The 26,861-nt window shown below is 38.1% G+C and overlaps 1 protein-coding gene across 5 annotated transcripts in view; it reads right to left on the minus strand.

Moving 5' to 3' along the window:
- The window catches only part of FAM234A (family with sequence similarity 234 member A), a 55,652-nt gene that overhangs the window by 13,894 nt on the left and 14,897 nt on the right, over positions 1-26,861 (minus strand). For 3 of the 5 annotated variants that reach the window (XM_072602012.1, XM_072602003.1, XM_072601995.1), the window contains exons 2-6: positions 7,742-8,029; positions 5,175-5,291; positions 4,358-4,549; positions 1,094-1,224; positions 74-206 (exon numbers count right to left, since the gene is read on the minus strand). In XM_072602012.1, coding sequence (XP_072458113.1) covers positions 74-206; positions 1,094-1,224; positions 4,358-4,549; positions 5,175-5,291; positions 7,742-8,003 — 835 coding nt within the window. In that variant the 5' untranslated portion in view covers positions 8,004-8,029. Of the gene's footprint in view, positions 1-73; positions 207-1,093; positions 1,225-4,357; positions 4,550-5,174; positions 5,292-7,741; positions 8,030-9,854; positions 9,963-23,385; positions 23,579-26,861 lie in introns of those variants that run through there. The other 2 variants (XM_072601975.1, XM_072601986.1) reach the window with 2 other exon arrangements.

Consider the following 26,861-nt stretch of genomic DNA (forward strand, 5'->3'; position numbering starts at 1 on the left):
AGAACATAAAATTCCTGTTAATCGAAAAAAAATTTTAAAAAGAGAGGTCCAGAGTACAAAGAAAAAAAAATACCAGAATGAAAAATAATGTAGTAGGCTCCAGTGTTTGTGACATGCATGACATAACCAACTTCTCCTTCTATATTTAGGCGGCTCATGGAACCAACTTGGTCACCAGTAGTGCTTGAATAGAGGTAACTTTTAATCTGGAAGACAAAAGAACCCCCCCCCAAAAAATATCAGGATGTTGCAATTACTCTTGTGCCATTGAAAAGCTAGGTGGAGCAGTGGATAGAGCACTAGGTCTGGAGTCAGGAAGACCCAAGTTCAAATCCAACCTCAGTACTTGGCATTGTGAAAAAACTGCAGGTTGGGAAAACCTTTCTTATTTGAGTTCCACCTCATAAAGATTTCCCTTAGAGGCCTGAAACAGAAAAGGAATTAGGCTAAAAAAATAAAAACCTTGAAATGAGCCACCCTGGTAGCTGTGTAAATGCTTCCGCAAAGGAAGGGGCACCTTTCAGAGACAGTTACCCAGAAAACTTTGAAAGAAGAAAGAAAAAAAAACTAACAGTCTTTACCCCCTTTAGAGCCAGATAACCTCCCCCTCCCCCTGCTGTCTATGAGCAGAACCCTGAGCCTTAAGTCAAGAATCTGTAACTAAAAAGACAAAGGGGAGTGCAAGAAAAACACAAAGGAGAAAATAAAGGAGGGCGTGTATGGAGGAATAAAGGGAAATCAAGCATTTCCAGCTGGTTTTGACTGAAGGCCACAGACACAGTAGAGAAATAATATTTGTAAATGTGCCTGGCACATATCAAGCACTATATAAATGCCACCTGTATTATTATTATAATATAAACTTACTCTAACGCTGTAGGCCGTTAGATGCCAAACTCAAAGGAATCAAGACTTAGCTTACTGGTGGAGCAGTAAGAAGCAATTACACATGGAAAGGAAAGTAGTCAAAGGGAAGGGGAGGAGGGAACCCCATAGCATAGCAATAATGCTTTCCATCACAGAAAAAGTAGCTCATTGCTTAGAAAAGGATTCCTTCTCTTCCACCACAAAGTATGAAAGAAAAAGTTTGTACCTCTCTCCCTGATCTGATGAAAAGTAGCAGGTCTTCAACCCCATTGCCAGTCACATCAGGTATCCTCAGGAATGGACTCAGTATTGAGTCGTTAACTCCAAAGCGCCAAGGCAGATGCCACAGTATTTCCCCTTAAGAGGAAAAAAAGATGTATTAAAAAAAGATGTATTACAGGTGAGCAATGGCTTCAAAAATCAAAATTCTAAGAGACCCTAAGATTTCTTAGTAGAGATTTCACAGGGCTAGCAAATACTTATTAAATTGAACTTAACTTCCGGACTTCCTGGTCCCAATTTCAGTAACAGAAGATGGCTTGTATTCGTATAGGAGTTCACACTTTTCTCATCTGAAACTCACAATAGTCAGTCAGGCATTCTTAAGCACCTACTCTGTGACTGACAGATGGAGATATGAAGGAAAGCAAAAGACAGTTCTGGCCCTCAATGAGCAACTGGAAACAACATGCAGATTGCCATTTACCAACAAGCTACACAGAGAGGGAAGGCAGCAGCACTAAGAAGGACTGGGAAAGGTTTCTTGAAGAAGCTGGATTTCAGCTGGGACTTGAAGGAAGTCAGGGAAAGTCAGAAGGCAGAGAAGAGGAGGGAGACTGGAGGGCATGGGGGATGGACAGTCAGTAAAAAGGCTTAGAAAACTGAGAGATGGAGTGCTGCGTGTGTGAGGACGAGCAAGGAGGGCAGGGTCATTGACTCACAGAAGAACATGTAAGCAGCTCACAAAGGCGGGAGGGGGCTACTTGGAATGCCAAATGAGACTTCATATTTGATCCCAGAAGTGATAAGGAGCCACTAGAGAGAAAGTGTGCAAGTGCACAAAACCACCAGAGCTCTACTTCAGGAGGACCACTTTGACGGTTAAGTGGAGGATGGACTGCAATGGGGAGCGACTTGAAATAGGACAACCAACCAGAAGCCTATTATGCCAGTCTGGCAGGGAGGATGTGAAGATGGTAAGTGTCAGAGAAGAGAAGTGGAGTAAAGGGGAGATAACACAAAGCCCCTGGTAACAGGTGAAGAAGGTGAGGAAGACACATTGGTTTAGAGCTTGGGTAACTTTGGAGAGAAAGAGCACAAGTTCTATTTTGGACATGAGTCTAAGATATCTACAGAACATCCATTTCTAGACATCCAACAGTTCATTGGAGATATAAGAATGGAGGTCAGCAAAGAAGTTGGGGCGAGATAAGTAAATCTGAGAATCATCAGGAGAGAGATGACAGAACCCTAAGGGATACCCAGAGTTGACCTAGGGCATGACCTAAATGAAGGTCCAGCAGAGGAGTCTGGGAAGCGGTATTCAAATGGGAAGGGGAGAAGCAGAACAGAGTAGTGGCTGGGTGGAGAAGGAAGGGTGAGTACCAGAGAGCTCCTTCCAGATCCTCCATTTAGGGCCCTGCCACATCTCCCTGATTCTACTTTCCCCATTCCTGCTACTTTTTAGCTTTTTTATGCACTGTCTTGCCCTGTCAGATTGTGAGCTCCTTGAGGACAGGGATTGTTTTTTGCTTTTCTTTGCAAACCCAGAGCTTAGTATAGGGCCCTGCACGTAGTAGGCTTCCAAATGTTTATTGAGCTTCAGTGTATGCTTATCAGATAAACAGGGAAAATAACACATATAGTACTTATACTTTATAGAGTTGTGGAGAAAGCACTTTGTAAACTATAAGGAGCTATTTAAGTGTGAGCTGTAATTATTATTCCTGGTGTTTTACAAACAAAACAATTGGTATCGTACCATTTGGATCTACTGAATTTCTCAGGAAAAAATTCCTAACAAAAACTCTTGTTCTAACCTTAATCTCCTTACCCACACACAGTTTTCCTTTCCCACCTCATAAGATTTCTTTATTCCCTGAAATCATTTCTACTTCTTGCTTTTTTCCTCTCTTTCATATTCTGGAAGCTACAATTAACAGGGAAGTTCTGAATCAGCTATTCACACATAGAACATTTTGGAGCCTGTAAACATGCTCATCTATCTCTATCCTAAAAAGCCAAGGAGTTTGCAGTTTCAGCTCTAGATTTATTTAGCTTACTTCCCCAAAGTCAGAATGATAAATGCTCTCCAATATTTTATCAACTGTTTTTTAAAGTAGTCAACCCCAAACCATTCTTCCTTATTTCAGACTTGCTGAGAAGCTATTACTATCCCATATTTTAGAGGTACAAAGTCAACCTCCTTTTCTCTCCATGTTTTCCTGGACTTAAATGTCTATTTTACAGGAGCCACCTATAATTTGAGGAGGGGGGGGCTCACTGATCCAAATTTTAGGATAGGGGTCAAAGGTGCTTGATGGCCAAGGTTGTATAAAGAAGTACACAGTGGCATGCATGTGAGAAAAGAACTTGTCTTGCCACCCTTTTCCTCCTTCCTATTTCTACCAAACCTGAGACATCCTGGGGATTAACTATGATTTATTCTACCAGTAGATATAATGAAGAACTAAGGCAACTCCCAAAAAATGTCTCTGCTGAAGAGCTCGACCCTCCAGGCTGGGTAGGATCACTCTGAGTCATCACAAAAAAGGGAAAAAAAAGAAACCCACTGTGACAATGGCTTTTTCACAAATCAAGGGTGACCCACCCAGGGAGCAACATTAATTGCTTTGCACCTGGGTTTAGATTCTAGAAAGAATATATTCTTGGCACCTTAAATTAGGTTGAATAAATGAAGTTATAGTATGGTTCTTTTAAGAGGGTCCTGATTGCTTTTCAGAGATTTAATTAAAAATCTACAATATTATAAAATCTCTGAAGATGAAAACATTGTCATTTTTTGTCTTTTTCTCTCCTCTGATGTCTAGATCAGTGCTTAAATTGTGGGTTGCAACTCCATGTGGGGTCATAAGGGATCATGAAAAATTTGGCAACAGTAAAAGGTTTCTAAATGCACAGTGACCAAAAATTAATTACAAATCAAACTCATAATGAATCTGAAGTGTTTTGCCCTGCAGTCTCGGTTTTCATCACAAAGCATGTTGCACTTTGCACTGTACATGCCCTCAGGCCACACAACCCCAAAGAATGCTGCTGCCAAAATGTGAAAAGGGGGTCTGGAGTAGAAAAAGTTTAAGAAGACCTGGTCTAGAAGATGCCCAACATAGCAGGTATCTAATAAGGTTAACTGAACTGTCAGATTTTGACTTCACTGGATGCAATCCTCCCATGCTATCCCCATACTTCCCTAAAGGACCATGAAAATTTAGGAGAGAAAATATAAATATGCTCCACCTGTTTGTCCTACCTATGGTAAAATCAACTGCAAGGAAAGAACTCTTTTTTTCCCCCACAATGAAGCAGCTTGAGGGTGGCCCATTCGGCATCTCATAATTAAAACACTCCATGTAGGCAACGTCCTGAACAACAGGCCTCTCCCAGAGCAGGCTGCCATTGGCACCAGACACAGCAGCAAGAAAGACGCATGGGGAGGTTAAGCCTAGGAGAGGAAAGGCACAGTTACTGTTTGTGTACACACTCGTTTGTCTCTGGTTCATTTGTCAGAAGGAGCACCATAATGACTTTTTAATTCATGGGCCCACCCCCACCCCCAGTGCTACTGACTGTCCTTTCTAAAGTGGAGTTTTTACAGGGTTTAGACTCCTGCCACATCGCTATCTAATTCATGGCCTGCAAAACTCCCAAACGCAGGGTGAACTAGAATAAAATGTAATTGAGTTAAATAAAAATAAGCATGCACACGTAAACATACAAATACAACACAAAGGATGTGACTTTGTGGTTTTGTAAGTCAGTAAGTGGTGCTGTGCTCCATTTCTAATTGAGTTTGATACCACTGATCTACACACTTTAGACATTTAATAAATATTTGTCAAAGGCCTCCTGATTTCCGAGTTTACGCATCTTCAGCTGATCAGCAGAAACACTGCTTCAGAATCATTACCTACAAATTCAGGCAATCTATACACAAGTGCTGCCAAACACTCTCTTGACTAATGTTTCTGCCAGAAAAAGGAAAGGAATTTTTGTATCTGATTATTCAGAATAGTGCCTGAGAAGGCACTGCAGGTTCTCTCCTTCTTCCTACCAACAAGCAAAATTACCTTCATCTGTGCAGGATATATTACCGCTGCTGCTGCTGTTGCTGTCTTTATAAAGAAAAATAACATCTTGAACAGTGTCTTCGTTTATATCTTTAAACTCCATGAAGTCATAGGTTACTGAAAAAGAGTCACAAATAAGTATCAATAGCCAGCTCAGCGTAAGCAGCGCACTAACGAGGACTTCGGTGACTGTTGGATTCATCCCCTCTCTATTTTACAGATGAGAACATGGAAACCCAACCAGGGGGCCCAGGTGACTTGCCCACAGTCATCACCTAAGGTGTAAGCAATAAGTTGATTTGAATAAGGATTAGGTAATCAACACTCCCCATTACAGGAATTATACGTCCCTTCTAAATTTACTGTTGCCCTTCTGTTTATTTTTAATACTTCGTTTTTCTCTTTTTTGTCATTTTCATTACCCATATATTTTTCCCTCCCCTGGTCAAACAATTAAGTATTGAAAAGCAAAACAAATGTGTACATTAGCTGTGTCTGAAAATGTAGGTTTGTTTTCACGCCTTTAGTCTATCCTCCCTTCACCCAGAGGTGGGTACAAAGCTCCATCATTAGTCTTCTAGAGTCATGGCTGGTCATTTGAATTAAGTAGAAGTCTTACTCATTCAAAGTTTGCTTTTCTTGATAAAACTGTAGTTATTGTTTTTTAAATAATATTTTATTTTTTCCAATTACATGTAAAAACAATTTTTAACATTCATTTTTATAAAATTTTTTGAGTTCCAAATTTTCTCTCTCCTCTCCCCCTCCTCCCTTCCCAAGATGGTAAGCAATTTGATATGAGTTACTTATTTGCAATTATGTAAAAAACATTTTTCTGTACTAGTCATGTTGCGAAAGAAGAAACAGAAAAGAAAAAAACATGAAAAAACTAAAGTGAAAATAGCATACTTTAAAAAATTGTAGTTATTGTAAAAATGATTCTCCTATTTCGGCTGCTCACTTCACTCTGCACTGGCTCACATAAGTCTTCCTAGGCTTTCTGAATCCATCCCTTTCATCAGTTCTTACAATACAATAATATTCTACTAATTCATATATCCTAATTAGTTTAGTCATCTACTTTGTTTCCAATTCTTTGCAACAACAAAGAGACCCGCTACAAATATTTTTGTCCATTATGGGTCCTTTCTGTATGTATGTGACTTCCATGGCTACTACTTTAGATACATGCAATAATCTGTAAAGGAAAGAACAATTCTAATAACATAGCAAAGAACTTCTGGTAAATAAGGAATATCATTACTGCAGAAAAGACTTTTTCTTCCTTCTGTCAGGTCCCCTTTTTACTCTTTTAATTTCTTTTCACTTTAGGATGGGAAAATGAAGCAAAGGGGAAGGAGGAAAAGCTCAGAAATGGAAAATCTCTGTGTTAAACTATATGAAGGACAGATGACTAGAGATGGAATAATTAACCAGTTCTGTAACTTTTTCTGTTCCATATTTAGCACTTCCCCTAGATGAGAAGGGGGTATTTTATTCCTCTTTGGAAAAAAATGTAAACTACTTCCTTTCCTTTCTCTTTAACAGAGGGACCCAATGGATATCGGAATGAGTTTAAAGGTCCACAAAGCTAGCTCTCACTGTGAAGTACCTAACTCCCAAACTCAAGAGAAGTTTATTCCTGAACTTGCTGGCTGACAATGAATGAAGATTTTCTAGAGTTCACTAATAAAACTCGCATTTACATAGCACATATACAGCTCACAATGCTCTTTAACAAGCACAATCAAGAAGCCCTCTCCAGACCTAGCACAGAGAAGCATTCTCAAAATTATTCAAATTCATATCCACTCAAATAGTATCACGTACTCCTGTTTTCCTGAGCATTATGAAAGAGAAGGAATGTCCTGAAAAGACTGCCTCAATCACTGTACTCAGCAGTCAACTGCGGGAAGCTGGAAGCTTCTAGTTTCAGTGAGGGAGGACTAGTGTCATTTTTGCTTTCTATACTTACAGATTTAAGGGCTATGGGTGGCATGTTTGTCAACAGTTTGTAAAACAATATCTACCAGGAATCATTCACTTCTTTTTTTCTTTTTCTTTTTTTAAATTAATTTTTAGTTTTCAACATTCACTTTTATAAGTTGTTTCAGTTCTAAATTTCCCTCCTCCCCAAGAAGGCATGCAATGTGACAAAGGCTATACATGAACAAACGTATTTCCACACTAGTCAATCACTCATGTTTTTTATGGCAGGCTTCACGTCTACTAGCCTATTTGTGAGTGAATAAGAGAGGCCAATTGTATTCATTTTAACACCTGGTATTTACAAAATGGAGAGAAGGTCAGCTAAATTTAGGGGTGAGGTGATTATTTCTCATTTCTTTCTGGCAACGGCCTTTTTTTTTTTTTTAATTTTTAAACCCAGCTTCTCGCAACTACAAGAAAGCAACAGTAACAGCTTAGGACCCACGTTCTGGGCCACTCATTCCTACACACACAAAAAGCATAACTTCACCATAAGGGAAGAGCTGTTTGGCTTTTCCTAGTGAAGTCCAGTGGGAGCAAGAGAAAGGCACAAATGAGCATACTTACAGTCAGCTTACCTGCTGTGTTATAATTTATTTCCCACATTTTTTGTGATATAGGTCGATCTGGACATGGGATGATGAATGAAATGATGAATACCACAAAAAGGCAGGAAAATAACAAAAAGAAAAAAGCGACTGTGCGGCACTGGGCAAACCCGGAATGATGAGATGTTTTCTTAAAGGAACGGTTCTTTTCAGTTTGGTTTTCCAAATTCCCCCGAGGCTTTCTGTCATCATGCTTCAAAGGGTGGATCTCAGCTTCTAATTCTTTGTCCATCCTGTGGGCATTATTCAGTTCCACTCCTGGTCATGACCATTAATAAATCAGAATTAGCTATATTATCAATCAGTATAGGGCTTAGCAGACAACCTTTTGGGTTACTAAGATTTGGGCCCATTTAGGGAGAAAGCTCTTTTCTTAGATCCACAAGCTCAAAGGTATGAACTGAAAGGGCATCAGTCCTAAAAGGTTCCATCTAGAAAGTTTTAATATTGATTTTAAAAGACACAAAGACTGGAGCTGACCCAGAGGCTCTAAAAAAAACTCTGTTACCATTAAGATACTTCTGTCCTATTCAACAGACTGAGCAAACCCTACAAAATTAAGAAACAAAAAACACAAAACCACTCAAAGTCAAAAAAATAACAAAGTGATCCTAATCTCATCATCTTGGCAGGTACAACTAGTAAGGGGATGGGAGGGAAGGGGTTATCCAAAAGCTCCCAGGCCCACCTACCCAAAATTAAGAATGGGAGAAGTGAGACAGAGTTCATTTGATATTTGAGAGAACCAGAAATTTTTAAGCTTAAGATGTAGGGGATGGGGATGTACCAGGTAGGAGTTAAGGAAGAGAGAGAATAGTAGTGATTCACATGTGTATAGCTTTTTACAATTGTAAGGGCAAATAGGTGGCACAGTGGATAGAGCGCAGGGTCAGGAGTCAGGAAGACCTCAGTTCAAATACAGCATCAGATACAAGCTGTGCATCCCTGGGAAAGCGATTTAACCCTATTTGCTTCAATTTTCTCATCTATAAAATGAGCTGGAGGAGGAAATGGCAAACCACTCCAGTATCTGACTAGAAAACCCCAAATGAGGTCACAAAGAATTGGACACAAGTGAAATGACAACAAAACAAATGAGAGTTGTAAAGCATTTTATAAATATGTTATTCTATATCAGGAGAACTTCAAGAATTGAAAGGTGCTTCACAGTCCAAACTGTAACCAGACAGAAATCCCTTCTTACTGTGTTGCTGACAAACTGTCATCCAGACTCTGTCTAAAGACTTCCAGCAACAGGACCCAGAAGTCTGAGGTAGTTTATTTCAAAACTTTTGGATGGCTCTATTTGGAAGTTTTTCTTAATATTAAGTCAAAATAGCCTTCTCTATAGCTTTCACTAAATGTTGATCATTTCACTTTCTTGTATCTCAGATTCCTATAACTGGAATATGGAGATGGAGAAGATACATCTAGCTACATTTAGTGGGCATCTCTCTACTCTCTATGAGGTAGCCCAAAACTTAAGATAGTCTCTTATGTTGTGATTCTCAGGATGAAGGAAGTAGGCTGCAAATATTCCCCCTTTATAGAGAGGGAAATCAAAGGCTAGAGAAGCAGTCAGAACTTGAAAACAGGTCTTTTTACTCCAAGTACAACACTCTACTTACCAGACTACTATTCCTGAAAAACAATAACAAAAACACAAGAGAACAAATTCCTTAATAAAACTTAATACTAATAATCAATTTAAAACAAGTCAAGTTTTGGAAAAAATGGCCATGCAGTGTGTCTTCTTGGACATAAAGAATTCAGGCAGTGAACCTAAAAATAAAATGAATGGTTTGGTCTTTCATGTTGATTCACTGATAGTGGAGCTCTGAATATAAATTATTTTGGAAAACAATTGAGAATTATGCAGAAAAAGTTACAAAGTTGGAACTCTGATTTAGTGATCCTATTTTGGGGTTTATATTCCAAGAAGGTCAACGACTTTAAGAAAAGTCTCATTTATACAAAAACATTTATATCAAGATCTCAGAATAGAAAATGCAACATACCTCCCTCCTCACAATGGAATGCTGGGAGGAAAAGGAGAAGGGAGAGTACTGGGGCAGAATGTTACCTAAGTTGTCAGACTGAGTCCCGTAATTAATGCTTTTGCTGAATTGTTTTTCTTTGTCACAATGGAGGGGTCAACGTAGCAGGGCGGGGATTTCTGCCTCCCTAGAAATTACTACAATATAAACACAAACAGCGTCATTACATGTCATTTAAAAGAAGAAAATTATACCAGCATATGCATAAGCAAAGAATTGGAAATAAAGTGTAAGTGCCCGAAGATTTGGAAGTGGCTGAACTGTAGCATCTGAATGGAAATGAAATATCACACTATAAAGAATTAATATGATGAACTAAAGGAGTGATGGAAACATGTTTGCAAGACGCAGAATAAAGAAAACGTATCTAAAAGAACATATACAACGTCTACAACTATATAAATTAAGACAATTCTACATAGCAACCAAACTCAGATCAAACAGTCAGACGAGCAGACGGAGTTCTGGACTCGTGGAATTGGGGAGATCTATGGGCAAATTCCATCCCAGGCACTCACTAGTTGTGTGATCCTGGGCAGTCACTCAGCCTCTTAGTAAGATAAAGAGGTTGGATTTGATGGCATCTAAAAGTTCCCTCCTATAAAAATGGCCCATGTTGGCACCAACACATTAAAGCTGAAAAGGATGAGTATGCCTTAAGGAATGGTAAACCATTAAAGTGAAACGTTCTATCAGCAGGAATCACTCTCAGATGCTGTTTTGCCTAACAGGTTCCCAAGACTGTACTTTATAAAGGATTAACTGGGAGTTTAAGAAATTCATGAGTAAAAAAACAAGTTTGGCCTTCCTCTTTTATTGTTTGGTATTAAGGTTTCATAGAAACATGTGAGTTTATGGAACAGGAAATGGGGTGGAAGAGGCAGATGAGAAGAAGCAGGGAAATCTTTTGGTGAAGCAGATTCCAAGAGAACTGGAATCAAGCCTAACAGCTTCAAGTTTGTGTTCAACTGGCCTACTTATTCTCAGTACGTACAGTGCTTCTTTCCTGCCTCTGTACCTCGGAATCCTTCCCTTCCCTTTCACAGATCAGCTCAAATATTTTCTCTGACAAATGTGCTGCCCTCCCCATTTACTCTGTACACACTGCTTTGTATTCACTTATCTGCCTCTCCAGAAGGTAAGTTCCTTGAGGTCAGGGATTTTCATTTTTGCCTATTGCTTATTGAATACTAGTTGAATTGAATCATATACTCTCTAGTGTTAAAATAGGAGCTACGGAATTCTGGGGGGAAGGGAAAAGAATTTCCTAACTATAGGCCAGTGGAACTGAATTCCTGGCAAAATTCTGGAGCATATTACTAAAGGGATAGTGATGGTCAATGAATATCTGAAAAGGGAAGTGGTTATTATAATAAGCCAGTAGAGTTTCATCAAGAACGGACCATCCTAGACTAATACTAGTTCCTTTTTTGACAGTATTCTTAGATTCCTTCTAACAGATGCTCCTAGATCAAGGGATTATAGTATAAATATAGTTTACCTGTATTTTGGTAAAACACTTGTGAAGTTTTTCCATCCTATTTGCACAAAAAAAATAGAGAAATATGGGCTAGACAATATATGTACAATTAGGTAGAGATGGAACTTTCTCAATGGCCAGATCCAAAGTACAGTCCTTAATCATCTGATGTTGTGGTGGGCGAAAGATGAAATGACTAAAGAAAACAAAGGCTTGACCTTCCAAGCATTTTGATTTATTAAATAACGGATGCCAATTGCCTAACAAACCAGAATCAGATCACCTCAGTTTAGGCCTAGACCTTGAATATAGGGGAAGACAGACTTTGATACAGTAAGAATAATTAATCAAATAATGCCAATTAATTAAAAGAAAACAATACTAATTGAAGGAACTTTCCAAATTGGGAGGAGGAGACTGAACAGGTGAAATTCCCTGAATTCAGAAAAAGAAGTATACCACTCTCCCCATGTGTCTATAAACAATCAAAGGAATATGGAAACAATACCTGATTGATCAGCAGAGGGCCAGTTTTCAGATAAGACACGTGGGTTGTTTTGAGATGTACAACTGTGAGAAAACTCCTTACATCATCTTTGGATCTGACTGGGTTTCTAGTCAGCATAACTGAGGTCCTTGGTTAAGGATCTCTACACAGCAGGTAGAGGTGGTCTAGTTTCCCAGCAACCCAGGACTAGGTTCAAACAATGCAATATGGTTTCCTCCCAATTCCCACAATTGAATAAAGTTTTCTCACAAGACAGAAAGTGGACTGGACCCATAACTGAACAGAAACAAAGCTAGCTCCAGAGCTGGGTCACAAGAGAGAGTCAGTGTGGTTCCCTCAGTTCCCAAAATTAACACTTGCTGTCCTAATTCCCTCAGTGTCAACTTAGGAGGTCTCCAAAGGAATGCCCAAAGTATCTATACTTAGCCCCATGCTATTTGACATTTTTCTCAAATATATGGACAGAGAAAGAGATGGCATGCTTATAAAATTTGCAAGTGATACAGAGGAACAGGTAGGATTAAAAAATATCTTGATAGACTCAGATTGGGCAATAGACTCAGACTGGGCTAAATTTTCTTAAATGAATCTGGGATGTCTTTGGTATAAATACTTTCTTCAGTGAAACAATCTCAACCCATCCATGTCCTTTCTGTGACTAAGATCAAATTCACTGGGGATAAATGTAACCTTTCAAAAAAAAAAACCACCCTCAGTACAAAATGGGGGGAAAAAGTCTTGTTAAACAATACCAAGTACAAAATAGGAAAAATTCCAGATATTAGTTTGCTGGAACAGATCTGGAGGAGTGGGTGGGAAAGAGCTGAGATTTTTAGCGTACTTCATGAGTCAACAGTTTGATATGGCAGCTGTGAAAACTAACACAATCTTGGTCTTCATTAATAGAGACATGGTGTCTACCAGAACTATGAAGATGATAATACTGCTGTACGTTGTCCTGTTCAGATCACATCTACAATACGGTGTTTGATTTTGTGCATCATATTTTAGAAAGGACACTGATATTACTGATAAATATCCAGAGGAAGGCTAGGAGGGTGGTAAAAGACCTCAAGTTCATGACATAAAAGTGTTGACTGGTTGAAGAAATTAGGGATGTTTCACCTAGAGAAGAAAAGACTGAGAGAGACAGAATTGCTGTCTTCAAATATTTTAAGGGCTTGTCACATCGGAAGAGGACTGATTTATTTTGCTTGGCCTTAGTGGACAAAACTAGGAAGGAAGTTGCAGGATGGCAAACATAGACTTGATACATACAAGGAAAAAATTGACAATTAGTGCTATCCACAAGAAGAATGGACTTCTACGAGAGGTAGTGGGTTCCCCTGCCCTAGAGGTCTTCAAGCTAATCACCACAGGATTTGTCAGGTAGGTTGTAGATTCTTGGCAAGTAGAGGTTGATCAAAGTGGCCTCTGAAGTCCCTTCCAATTCTTAGATTCTGTGAAATATTTTTGACTACACCAAAGTGAATGAAATGAATGAGAGGAAAAAAAAATGAATCCCCCTACACAGATACAGAGCCCGTTAACCCCTCCAATCTGATATCTAAGGAGACAACTCAGCAAAACTGTCTAGGAAAAAGTGACTTAGGGAAAAATCACCAACTATTTCAATATAGAGTGGCCTTTGTGGGGTCTGTGGGGATCAGTGCTTACAAAAAGGTAGGAATCTGGAAAATGTCTGAATTATGAAAAAACAAAAGCAAACTTTTTGGGAGGGTCTTTTCAGAATAGAGTGAAAGGAAGACAAATGTGCATTTTAAACGTTATCCATGAGGAATGTCCAGACATACTCTTCCTGCAGGCACATAAACAGTTCAATTCAACTTGACATTTATTGGCACCTATGTATATGTACAAGGTAGGGTACTAGAAAATACAAAGCATGGAAAGCAACACTGTCCCTTCCCAGTTCTTAAAGAGTTACAGTCAAAAGGAGGAATGATATGTACACATGTTTCAAAGTATGATGTTCCTGAAGTACAAAGAAGAATGCAAAATACTCCAAGAAAATTGAGGAAGAGAACACTTTCACAGTTGGAGGAGTCGGGGTAAAGGTAAAATCAGGGAAGGCTTCGGGAAAGACACTGGCCTAGAAGAAAGAGAAAGACTTCAACAGGGAAGATACAGCATGAATGTGGAGAATAAATTGTGCTAATAGCAAAGGTGGGAGAGTGCTGGAGAAGGCCAGAGGACAGCTAGAGTCTAGTTTGGGTGGAACATAGGGTATATGATGGGCAGCAATGTGAAATAATATGAGAATTAGTCCTTGGAGGATTTTAACCACCAGATGAAGACATCTAAATATTAACCCACAGACAATAAACCATTAAAGGTTTTTCAGCAGAGGAATGATATAGTAGGAACTGTGAATTAAGAATTTTTAAATCAGGATTAGAAAGACTGGGTGAGCAGTTAGAAGATTATTACAATAGCTTAGGAGAAGAGAGGGCCTGAATTATGGTAATCTGAGAGGTCAGGAAGACACTGATATCTGTATGAGTTTGTAAAGGACTTGGTAGCTTACTGAATGCATTTGATGATGCAGCAAAAAGTTTAGGAGGCAATGTGGTATACAAAGGAAATCGAGTTTGATTTGGAATCATAAGACAAGAATTCAAATCTCGGGTCTTCCATCCTTACTCCCCTGTATAACACACTCCCTGTACCTCTATGGGCCTTATTTTCCTCATCTGTAAAATGAATGGTTTGGACTAGATCTAAGCTCTAAATCTATGAACCTATGGCTCGAAAATTCCTAGTCTGGGTGAAAAGAAAGACTAGTACCATTAGAAAAAGAGAAGTTAAGAAAGGGGTAGGTTTTGGAGAATATGGTGAATTATAGTTCAGATATGTTAAATTTAAGGTGCAAAGGTTCAGTAGGCAGCTGGAGATGTGGAACGCTGTTCAAGGAAGTATATGACTTGGATATGTAGGTTTTTGGAGTAATAACTGAAGTGACAGAAGTGGAAGAGAATCAGGAGAAAAATGGTAGAACATAACAGAGTTTTAGGGGAAGCTCACATCTGGTGGCCAGCATGAAGATGAAGCTCTGGCAAATGAAACCAAAGAAAGAATGGACAGACAGGTGGGAGCTGAACCAGGACAGAACAGTATCACGGAAGCCAAGGGAAAAGGGAGATGAAGCGGGTACTACAACACATCCTCTTCCTTGACCTCGGTTATGAGGATCTTTTCTGAAATAGCTCTGAAGTAATCTGAATAATGTAGCCCAGCTGCATCTATTAGAGGGAGATGGAAATAGAAAAACAGGAAGGAAGGAAGGACTGCCTCTACACATTCAGAGACCAAGCTAGAGATAGACAACTGACTATCTGGGAAATCAGGAGAGAGAGGAAGCAAACCACACTGATTCACTGTAACCCTGTACTGGCTTGCTACTCATTTGGACACAGCAATTAAGCATTTTTTAAAGCTGCTCTATATCAGGTACTCAAGATACAAAGACAAAACAAAGAGTTCCTGCCCTCATGAAGTTTACATCCTAAGAGGAGAAAACATTTGCATATAATAGGTTTATGCAAGATACAAGGTAGATACTATATGTTTGTGTGTATACATGCATGTATATATACACATGTGCATCTGTATATATGTGTGTATGTATATATGTACATGTGTGTGTATGGAGAAGTCATACCATGTTAGGCCTCAGTTTTCTCATCTGTAAAATGAGAATGTTTGTTGCACAATCTACCATACATACAAGGCTACTGAGAAGAATGCACTTTAAAAAAACCATTTAAATGAAAAATAAATGTGCATTACTGTTATTCCATTGTCACAAGCAGCAGAATGATGTTTTAAAAAATTAATTTATTCAATGATTGTGATTAAGGCAAGAGATCATAAGAAATGAGACAAAACTTCTGCTCTTCAAAACGTTACAAGTGAATAGGCTGTATTAGCTACAGCTGTGCATTTTTACTATGAAGTCAAACAAGGTACACTTTAGAAATAATACCAAATATTTATTATTTTAAATCCATAAGCACTGGCTTAGTCTGGTGTTGGTGATTATGTAAAATGACAGTAGAGTGTAGTGGGAAAAGCAGTGAACTGGCCTTGGAATCACAAAAGCTGGATTTGAGCACCTGGACAGTGGCCAAATCACTTAACTTTTATGTGCTTAAGTCTCAGTTGTAAAATGGAAACAATACACACCCTGCCTGATCTCCCTTTTTCCCTCCCTTCCTCCCTCCCTAGGGTTGTGAGGAAGTCACATGACAAGTTGCAAAGTACAATAAATGTACTCTAGTTGAGTAATGACATTATTGTTGTTAATAAAGCTTTAAAGGAGACCTCATTTTATCAGTGTAAGTCCTTTTTTCATTGACGGCAGCCTGCTCATTATTAGTGACAATAAATCAATACTGTAAATGGGCTATTAAGAAATGTTAAAGGATCATAGGATCAGAAGTGGAAAGGAACAAAGTCACAACACTAAGGCCAAAAATGAGTGAAAAACTAGATTTAAATCAGTTGGGAAAACAGCTTTGCTAGTTTTTTTTAATGCAAATTAAAATAATTTTACCATTAAACCTTATTAAAAGTAGGAATACTGAAAACAAGGATACCTCATATTGGGATGGTGTGAAAATCAGTTATATATACAGTGCTAGGCAGACTGTAAATTGTTTTAGTCTTTACGAAGGACATAAAAATTTCTAACAGGAGATGCAAAACTGTTTTTGGGAAATACATGCCAAGGATATAACCCAAAGAAGGGGAAATTTATTTGTACAAAGATACTCACAGCTGGGCAGCTAAGATGGCACAGTGGGCCACCTGGGGTCTCTCACTTCAACTACAGCCTCAGACATTTACTAGCTGACCCTGCGCAAGTCACTACCCCTGTGTGCCTCAGTTCCTCAGCTGTAAAATGAGCTAGAGAAATGAAAAACCGTTCCAGTATCTTTGCCAAGAAAACCCCAAAAGGGGTCATGGAGATCTGGACAAGATAAACAACTGAAGAACAAAAACTCATAGCTATTTATAGCATTAAAATAATTGCAAACAACTGAAATGACTACTATTAACTGACTAGCTAAGGAAACCACAGTATCTTTTTTTTAAAAAATCTAACTTTACTTTAAGATGATGGAATATCACTGGGCTAGTAAAAATGAAATTTGTGGGTTATGCCTATTCACAGAAATATCTATGCAAAATTATGTTTGGTGAAAAAATTCAAAATACAATAGTACAGAAATACATTCTGATTACAGCTATGTAAAAATATTTCACTAGACATTAAAAGACTAGAAAAGACTTTGCAGGATTGTACACCCAGTTCAGTATCAAATTAATTTTAAGTTTATAAATAGCATTCATAACTAAAACTATAGCAGTGAAATAACAAAGACTATATATCTGTCAGCAAAATTAAAATTCTTTACCACTCCCGTAGCTTCAGAATATCTTATATTAATCTATATTCACAGCCACCACCTTAGTCAAGGTCCTCATCATTTCTCATCCGGACTATTTAGTACAACATTCTTTTTTAAAAAAATCAGTTTTATGATGTTTTTTATATTGTCTCTTCTCTTCCCAGAGAGTCAACCTATATAACAAATAATACTTTTTTAAAAAGGGGAAAAAAATTAGTATTAACTGATCAAAATACTGAACAAGTCTGAAACGTGCGACCCTTGTGGACTTCCCAGCCTCTCTCTGCAGATGGCAATGTACTGTCGCTCTCCGAGCTCTGCTCATTCTCTGCCATTTCTGCAGCAGCCTCATAACATCTCCTATCAAAGATGTCAAAATGATTTCCCTTCAGTACAAATCTGACCACTTCACTCCTCTACTCGATAAACTTCCAAGTTTGCTATTGCATCTGGGAGATCAAATATGAGCTTCCAATTTCTAAAGTTCTTTACATTCTGGCCCCTATCCAGATTTTTCCAACCTTAGTCAAACATTATCCCTTTCTTGCACTCTACACAACAGTCCAGTTGGCCTCCTTGCTGTTTCTAACACTGGCTATGAAGCAAAAGATCACTTCTGAAATGACTATCTATTCATGACCTTGGATAACTCACTAAACCTCGTAGGAGTTAGTTTCCTTGTCTGTAAAATTATGGGGCTGCTTTCTGCTTTGGATTCTATGATCCTATGAGCTAGGAAGCTGGTCAGTTCAGATGTTACATAGTGAGAGGTTTGAAGAGGATCATGTTCCTCACTGACCCCTCAAAACACATCAAAGAGAAATACCAAAGAAGAAAAACACTTAAAATAACAAGAAAATAAAAACAAATCAGGAAATTAAGTGAAAAAAAGAACAATGATTCAATTAAAGAATACTATCAAGGGCCATAATCAGATAAAATACCAGAAGTAATGCGGATGGAGAAAGAAACAAGGCCGTGTATCCTCAAGAGATGTCCTCAATTTCACTGAATGTGCCCTTTAATACCAATAAGGTCAAACAAAAGCTTTAATAAAAAAAAAAAACAAGTTAACATTAATAGATGCTTTTTAAAAATTGGAGGAAATAAAGAAAAGACCAATATAGAAATGTAACATAAAAACTAGAAGAACAGAAACCAACCAACAATAGACCTGATCATGCAGCAGAAAACAGAATTAAAAGCAAAGACTAACTATAGACTTCCCCCACCAAGAAATGCTAAATTATCTAAACATGCATCATCAACTGATTGGTCCTAGCTTTGGAGGGCAGGAAAAGTCCAGATGTAGCAATCTCAGAAAATTAAAAAAACCAAAATAGTCTGAAGCCAATATTCTAGGAAATTTTCAAAGAAAACTTTCCAGAATTAGAAGAAACAAGTTAAGATAGAGAAACAGAAAGCATCCATAGATGCTTTCATACAAGTATACAAGGAAAAAGCCAAGATTTTATACTCTTAGAGACATTATAACCTCTAACAGAGAGATATACTACAGACTTCCAGAGGAAAGTCAGAAATTACTTAGGAAGAAACAATTATAAGGATCACAGTGGACTTCAAGAGATAAGAAGAGAAACTAGAACATAACACATACAAAATTAAAATCACATGTCCATGAACCCAATACCCAGCAAGACAAAGTATGCTGTTTTATGTCAAAAACAGACTTTTTGAAAAATTTGCAAAGTATGCATTTAATGAAACCTGAAAGGCCCTGCTAGCAAAAAAAAAAAAAAGAGTACTTAAAACAAATCATACTTCTACATTCAAGATAGGCCAGCTGCTAATACTGGGAAGACTCTCAAAGTATTGTCTTGGCTAAATCACAAAATATTCCAGAAGACTGAACTAGTGAGGAAGGGCAGGGAAGAGGAAAGGAGAAAAGACAGATTAATCTCCAAAGTGAGGTAAAGGGGAAGTTAGATTTAAAAAATCTACAAGTAAATCAGGGCAGCTAGGTGGCACAGTGGCTACAGCACAGGGCCTTGAGTCAGAAGACTCATCTTCCTGAGTTCAAATCTGGTCTCAGACATTGCTAGCTGTATGACCCTGGGTAAATCACTTAATCCTGTTTGCCTCTATTTCCTTATCTGTAAAATGAGCTGGAGAAGGAAATGGCACTCACTGCATTATCTCTGCCAAGAAAACTCCTGGTGGGGTCATGATGAGTTGGACAGGGCTGAAAATGACTCAACAACTGGCATGTTAATTTAAGACAGAGTACTCTGGAGTGTTTTGTTTTTTTGTTTTTGTTTTTGTTTTTTTGCTAAGTTCAGGTTAACAACTGAAAGAATTTTAAAAGTGTATCTTTCTGATAAAACTGTTAAAGAAAAGTTGTAAAGCTATAAATTCTCCAATAATAGCACGTGACATTTAGCTTTACAGACTGCTTCAGCTGAGCCTCACAGTCAGTTGAGGGGGTAGATATGATAGGTTTTTCAATCCTCATTTTACAGATGAGGAGACAAAGGCTCTAAGAAGAGAAATGCTTTGTCCAGGATTATATTAAAGTAAATTTTGAAGGCAGGGTTTAACCCCTGGGCTTCATGACTCCCTACCTCTGGCACTCTATTCACTGTACTATGCTTCCTGGAAAAGAAAAAAAGAAAAAAAATGTGTCAAATGGAACATTTTTGTTAAACAAATAGAAGGAAAAAAAGGATTTATCTACAGGGATTAGGAAGTGGACTTATAATTCCATTAAAGTAGGGAACTCAGGTGAGGACACTCCCTCCACCGTGCAGGCTATTGTCTAGAGCAGAAGGGTCCAGTTTGTAACCCCCAAAACTCCCTGGCTGCAGCCCCAATCAGATTAAAATGTAACAGAAATATGTAACAAACTAAATAAAAATACAGTACAACACAATGTTTATTTGTGTTTCTCTAAGACAGGGATCCCTTTCTTTGAGTTTGACACCACTGGCCTTGAGCACCGGCAGGTGACTTGCCCAGGGTCACACAGACAGATGTGAAAATGGGATCTGAGGCCAGGTTTGACCTGATTTTGAGGTTAGCTCTTCAATACAATGTAAATCAAAGCCTATAGAATTAAAAGGAAAAAATGGGTAAAATATACTTGTTGTAAACATTTATCAAAAAAAAGGTCTGACGTCAAGAATCTGTAACTGGCATTTACATACAGCTTTAAAGTTTGCAGGCTGTTGCACATACATGATCTCATTTGGGACTGTTTATTAAGAACTGTGATCCTTGGCTCTTAAGACTACTAAGGTAACAAAGTCATTTCAAATTCAAGGAGTTCAAGAGTCTAATATTTCAAAGGCCAAATTCCCAAAGTTTACCCAGAAAAAGCTCACTTCACCAACCTCCCCAGTATTTTCTGCTGATAGAACAAAGCAGGAGACTTACATCAAGAGTACAAAAGGAAAAAAAAAAAGACCTTTAGAATATAGTTAGTTAGATGAAAATAAGGCCCTTAGCCCAAGCAGAAAATGGATGTCTTCTTTCCTTATACCATATGTTTGGTCCGTCTGAAATTCTGGTCAAAATTAGGACAATTTGCTCAAAAGAGCATGGTGAAATTTTATTTTCCATGAAACAAACTCAACTATTTGGCAAAGATGAAAAAAAACTCAGCAAAATTTTGATTCCTAAACCCAAGAATATTTTTGGTTTTTTGAGGGACAGGGAAGAGGGGAAGGAAGCACCCTTTCTTTGAATAAACTGATCACACTAAAAGGTGAATTCATAATTTTTAAATGTTTAATTAATCCCTTATTTCTATATTATCTTCATGTCTAGACATTTCCCTTACTCATCCCTTACTCCAAAGAGAATTTTTTTTAAAGAGAGAAAAAGAGGCAGTCCAGTAAACCATTAGGTCACATCAACCATACATAGCATTATTTGAAATGTTCTATACCTTCAAGCTCCCACCTTGGCAAGGAGAGATGCATTTTCTCATCTCTTTGCTGAGGCTAACCTTGGACATTATAATTACACAGCATTCAGCATCATTTATTCTGAGTAATTGTGTATATATTGCTTTCCTGATTGACTTAACTTTGTATCATATATGACTTCCCATGCTTCTCTAAATTATTCATATTATGGTGAAGTATTATAGCATTATGTTCATGTACCACAATTTGTTTAATCATTTCCCAAGTGATAAGCATCTATTTTGTTTTTAATTCACCACCAAAAAAAGTGCTGTTAGAGAAATCTTCAATTTAAGAAAACAGGTTCATGACATTGGCAGTCATTTTTTTAAATTCTGGTACTAACATTTGAGATTCTAATTCATTTAGATAGTTTCCTATGTATATATCTATGTTGAAGAAAACATTATATAAATGTGATTCTATAATGAGAAAAAAGTTGATGAAATAAAAAATTATAACTTAAAAATTCAGAAATTAGTTTCAAAATTTAGATTACTAGAATGAAAATCTTTTACATTCATAAACAAGATCACTTAGCATATCTTAACTGATATAAGTCAAATCTAGGTCTTACATTTTAACAAATCCAGCTTTGGGTCTCATTTCCCTTTTTTGGATTCAGTCTTATTCCATGACACTTAAGGTTCTAAGCATCAGTACCCATAACGCAAGCTTAAAGAGGCAGGACATTTGATTTTATTTGATTAGTGTCAATATCTAAGTATCCAGTTTTATATGCTCTGTACACAGTGCCAATAAGGTCTGAATAACCATTTGTTAATGTCTTTCAAAGAAACTCTTTATAAGCAGAATTCCTATCAAGAGTCTACATCAAAGTATCAGGTTAGGTTTTCTCATAATAGGCAAGCTCTTAACACCAGCTTCTATCAAATTCCTTTTTCTCTCACCAACCTGTGGCATAGTTTTGTTTGGCTCAATGGTAACCAGCTCTGTGAGGTGTAAAATGAACTCTTCTGAAACTATTCTCTGTGCTCTAAAGAGAAGTATGCATACCATAGGCCTCCACCCTAACTGCAGTAACCTGGGGGTTCTGCTTCCTGAGAGGCACATTTTCCCAGAGGCCACACCTTTGAACTCTAGACTAGAACAATCTGCAAGCCACTGTCAATAATTCTCAAACTGGGCAAAGTCTATGCTCACAGAATCATATTTTACTGAGACATACAGACAGAATATAGAGACAAAAGTCAATTTTGCTGTTATAAAACACACAAACTCCTAATCCAAAAATATCTATCATTGATATTTAAAATTGCCTCCTGAGCATCTATTCCTTTTGAGATTTCAGAAAAACCTGGAAAGACTTACATGAACTGATGTAAAGTGAAATGAGCAGAACCAGGAGAACAGTGTACATAGTTAACAGCAATACTGTGCATTGACCAACTCTGATAGACTTAGCTCTTCTCAGCAATGTAAGAGACAATTCCAAAAGACTCATGATGGAAAATGCTACCCTCTATGGAGTCTGAATGCAGATGGAAGTATAGTATTTTCTCTTTTTTTTCCCTTTCTTGTGGTTTTCCTCTTTTGTTTTGATTCTTCTTTCACAATATGACTAATGTGGAACTATGTTTAATATGATTGTACATGTAAAGCCTATATCAGACTGTTTTCTGTCTTGGGAGGAGAGAGAAAAAAATCTGTAACTTAAAATCATATAAAAGTGAATGTTGAAAATTATCTTTACATGTAATTGGAAAAAATAAAAATAATTGCCCTACTATACTAATATCAGATACATCATAAAACATACCAACATATAATTTTAAAAAAAGAAGAAAAAAGTATTAATCCATACTACTCCTACTTTTAAAATACAAATATTCTTGAGAAAGGTAGTAAAACAACATCACAATCAACAGTGAGGACCACTACAGAGTTCAACTGGTCCAACCCCCTCTTTTTATAGATGAAGAAACTGGGGCCCTACAAGTGACCTCACCAATGTCACACAACTACTCACTTTCATTTACAAAGCGCTTTGTCTGTAGTACAAGCACCATTATTCCCATCTTTCAAACGAGGAGACTGAGGTTCTGAGAGACTAAATGACTTATTCAATACTACCGAGTTGGTAAGTGTCAAGAGAAATATTGAATCTCAGGTTTCCTGACTCCAAGTTTAACAGTTCTACTCACTACAGGACTCTGAACATCAAATCATTGATATGAATAAACTTACCGTATTTTCTCATTCAGAGAATACCTGTATTGGGCACCTGAAGAGGGGCAGCTAGGTGGCACAGTGGACAGAGCACAGGGCCAGGAATCAGGAAGACCTGAGCTCAAATCCAGCCTCAGACAACATACTTCTTAGCTGTATGACCCTGGGCAAGTCACTTAGACCTGTTTGCCTCAGTTTCCTCATCTGTAAAATGAACTGGAGAAGGAAATGGCAAATCACTCCAGTATCTCTGCCAAGAAAATCCCAAAAAGATCACAAAGAGTCAGAAACAACTTGAGGATAAGGAACTTTAAAAAAAGGAATGGGTCCTAAAATTAGCTCTACCTTGTTCATAATTATGCCTATGTTCAGTTCTGGTCATAAAATATATAGTTAAATATATATGCAAAGCACTAAAATCCTGGGAATTAATCAATTTTTTTTTTTTATCATTCTTCACTTCTATACTAAAGGACCATTGATTGAGAGCTTGGAAGAGACCTTGCCCTGAATTCAATTTCTACATTTCACAGATGGAGAACCTGAGGCCCTGAAAGGTTAAGTGAACCCAGGGTCACACGACTATCATCTCAGTTTCAAAGCCAGGCATTTCTGAGTCCAACTCCAGCACTCTCTCTACTAGAAAAATTAAGTCCAAAGAATTTTCAATTCAGTATCAGGTATCCTCTGTGTAGCCTATGTAGCCAGTACTAAGTAGAAAATAAAAGCTTGCCAAAGATGCACACGACACCATTCCTGACCTTACAGAACTTACAGCCTCATAAGGGACACAAGACCAAGAATCTAGAGATGGTTGAATATCAGGGCTGGAATAGACACTACTGGGGAGACTTTGCAGACCACTAATCCAGACCTCTCATTTTAGAGTAGAAGAAATGGAAACCCAGGCCATGGGACTTGCTGAAGGTACCACAGCTAAAGGTACCACCGATGAAGCCAAGACCTGTGACTGGCACACACTGCTGAGAACTGGTAAACAACACAAGGCGATACATAGTTAACAGGGACAATGAAGGCAGCAGGAATCTGTAAGAAACCTGACAAGAGCCACAAAGTAGTCAAGAAAGTAGTTGCTTTCCCCTTGTGTTATGCTGCTTTTTACAGGAGACTGTACAAAAGCCAATGTGCATAAGCTTCCAGAGCAGAAATAAATGGCTCAGATTGGAGTATTTACTGCTAGGAGGATATGAAAACATTCATTTATCATGTTCCATCACATAGCCTTAGGAGAACAGGACAAACAAACACAAGCACATGACTGCCACCAGTCAACAGCTACATTACCCTGGTCAATATTTTTTGTTTGTTTCAGATGTTACTAGGGATCAAAGACTTTTGTCCGGGTGTGATTAGAGATTAAAAAATAAAAACAAAAAACTGCCTAATAGAAAACAGATGAGAGATTAAGTGGCTCACTAATGCTGTAACTCTCAACAGCTTTATATCCTCTGTGGAAGAGGTTCAAGGCTCCCACACTAAGTATCATCAATGTTTCCATACCCAACAGGAGGTACAGATGAAGAATGCTTGATTTTTCCTTAAAGATGGCCTTGAAGAAAGAGTCTCATGGAGTATAAATTAAACTACCTATGCCAAGAGAGGCAGTAAAGAATAAAGACTGAAGGCTTTTATCTCAACAACCTTGTGAGGCAGGTAGATAGGTAATGAAGATATCAAAAAGAGAAAGTATTATGTAAGAGCTGTTTTATTTGAATACTAACCTAATGATGAAAGAACTGAAGATTAATTGCTGATAGGAAATCAGATGTTTTTAAAAATAAATCACTGTTGGGGGGCAGAGCCAAGATGGTAGAGGAGAAGAATGGACCTCCTCTAGCTCTACCCTCATAGCCCATAAAATACTTGCAAAAAATAACTCTAAAATTCTAGAGCAGCAGAAGCCTCAGAATGACAGAGTGAAAGAGATTTCTAGACCAAGACAGCCTGGAAGGCCAACAAGAAAAGTCTATTATATGGAGCTCAGAGCACAGTACAGTCCAGCCTTGGCCTTGTGGCATGGCAGGGACAGGACTGGAGCAGGCTTTAGGGTACAGAATCACAGGTAGCAGCTGTGGTTCTCAGATTTCTCAACCCACAAATGCCAAAGAGCGCTTCAAAGGTCAGTAAGAAATCTCTTTCACCTGAGTGACAAGGGAGCCAGGTCTGGTCCCAGCCCTGGCCCCAAGGTGGTGGTAGCCACTATGGCAGCAGCATCCACTTTTGGAGCCCTTGGCCTAAAGACCATGGGGGAATCAAGTGGCTGATCTGGGTCTCAGTCCTGAGTGGCAGTCCTGGGGTGAGGAGGAGCACTGGTGTGGTGGAGCTGGTTGAGGCTCTGGAGAGGGAATCCTGCTTACAGACCACAGCACAAGCCAGGGAGAGGAGTAAACTCCTCTCCCTTCGTTGTGCCACCTTGGAGGAACTGAGAACTTATAGGTCCCCAAAGTATATCCTCCACTTCACAAAGGACTCAAAAGTCAAATAACTGGCTAGGAAAATGCCCAAAAAAGGGAAAAAAAAATAAGACTGTAGAAGGTTACTTTCTTGGTGGACAGGTATTTTCTTCCATCCTTTCAGATAAAGAAGAAAGTATACCATCAGAGGAAGACATAAAAGTCAAGGCTTCTACATCAAAACCTCCAAAATAAACATGCAATGGTCTCAGGCCATGGAAGAGCTCAAAAAGGATTTTGAAAATCAAGCAAGAGAGGTGAAGGAAAAATTGGGAAGAGAAATGAGAGAGATGCAAGAAAATCATGAAAAGCAAGTCAATAGCTTGCTAAAGGAGACCCAAAAAATGCTGAAGAAAATAATACCTTTAAAAATAGACTAACCCAAATGGCAAGAAAGGTCCAAAAAGTCAATGAGGAGAAGAATGCTTTGAAAAACAGAATTGGCCAAATGGAAAAGGTGGTTCAAAAGCTCACTGAAGAAAATAGTTCTTTAAAAATTAGAATGGAGCAGATGGAAGCTAATGACTTTATGAGAAACCAAGAAATTACAAAACAAAACCAAAAGAATGAAAAAAATAGAAGACAACGTGAAATATTGCATTGGAAAAACAACTGGCCTGAAAAACAGATCCAGGAGAGATAATTTAAAAAATTATGGGTCTACCTGAAAACCATGATCAAAAAAACAGCTTAGACATCTTCTTTCAAGAAATTATCAAGGAAAATTGCCTTGATATTCTAGAACCAGAGGGTAAAATAGAAATCGAAAGAATTCACTGTTCACCTCCTGAAAGAGACCCAAAAGGAAAACTTCTAGGAATACTGTAGCCAAATTCCAGAATTCCCAGGTCAAAGAGAAAATATTACAAGCAGCCACTAAGAAACAACTCAAGTATTGTGGAAATACAAATCAGGATGACACAGGATTTAGCAGCTTCTACACTAAGGAATCAAAGGGCTTGGACTACAATATTCCAGAGGTCAAAGGACATAGGATTAAAACTAAGAATCACCTACCCA

Source organism: Notamacropus eugenii, chromosome 1 (genome assembly GCF_028372415.1).
Source record: "Notamacropus eugenii isolate mMacEug1 chromosome 1, mMacEug1.pri_v2, whole genome shotgun sequence".
NCBI classification, from domain to species: Eukaryota; Metazoa; Chordata; class Mammalia; order Diprotodontia; family Macropodidae; genus Notamacropus; species Notamacropus eugenii.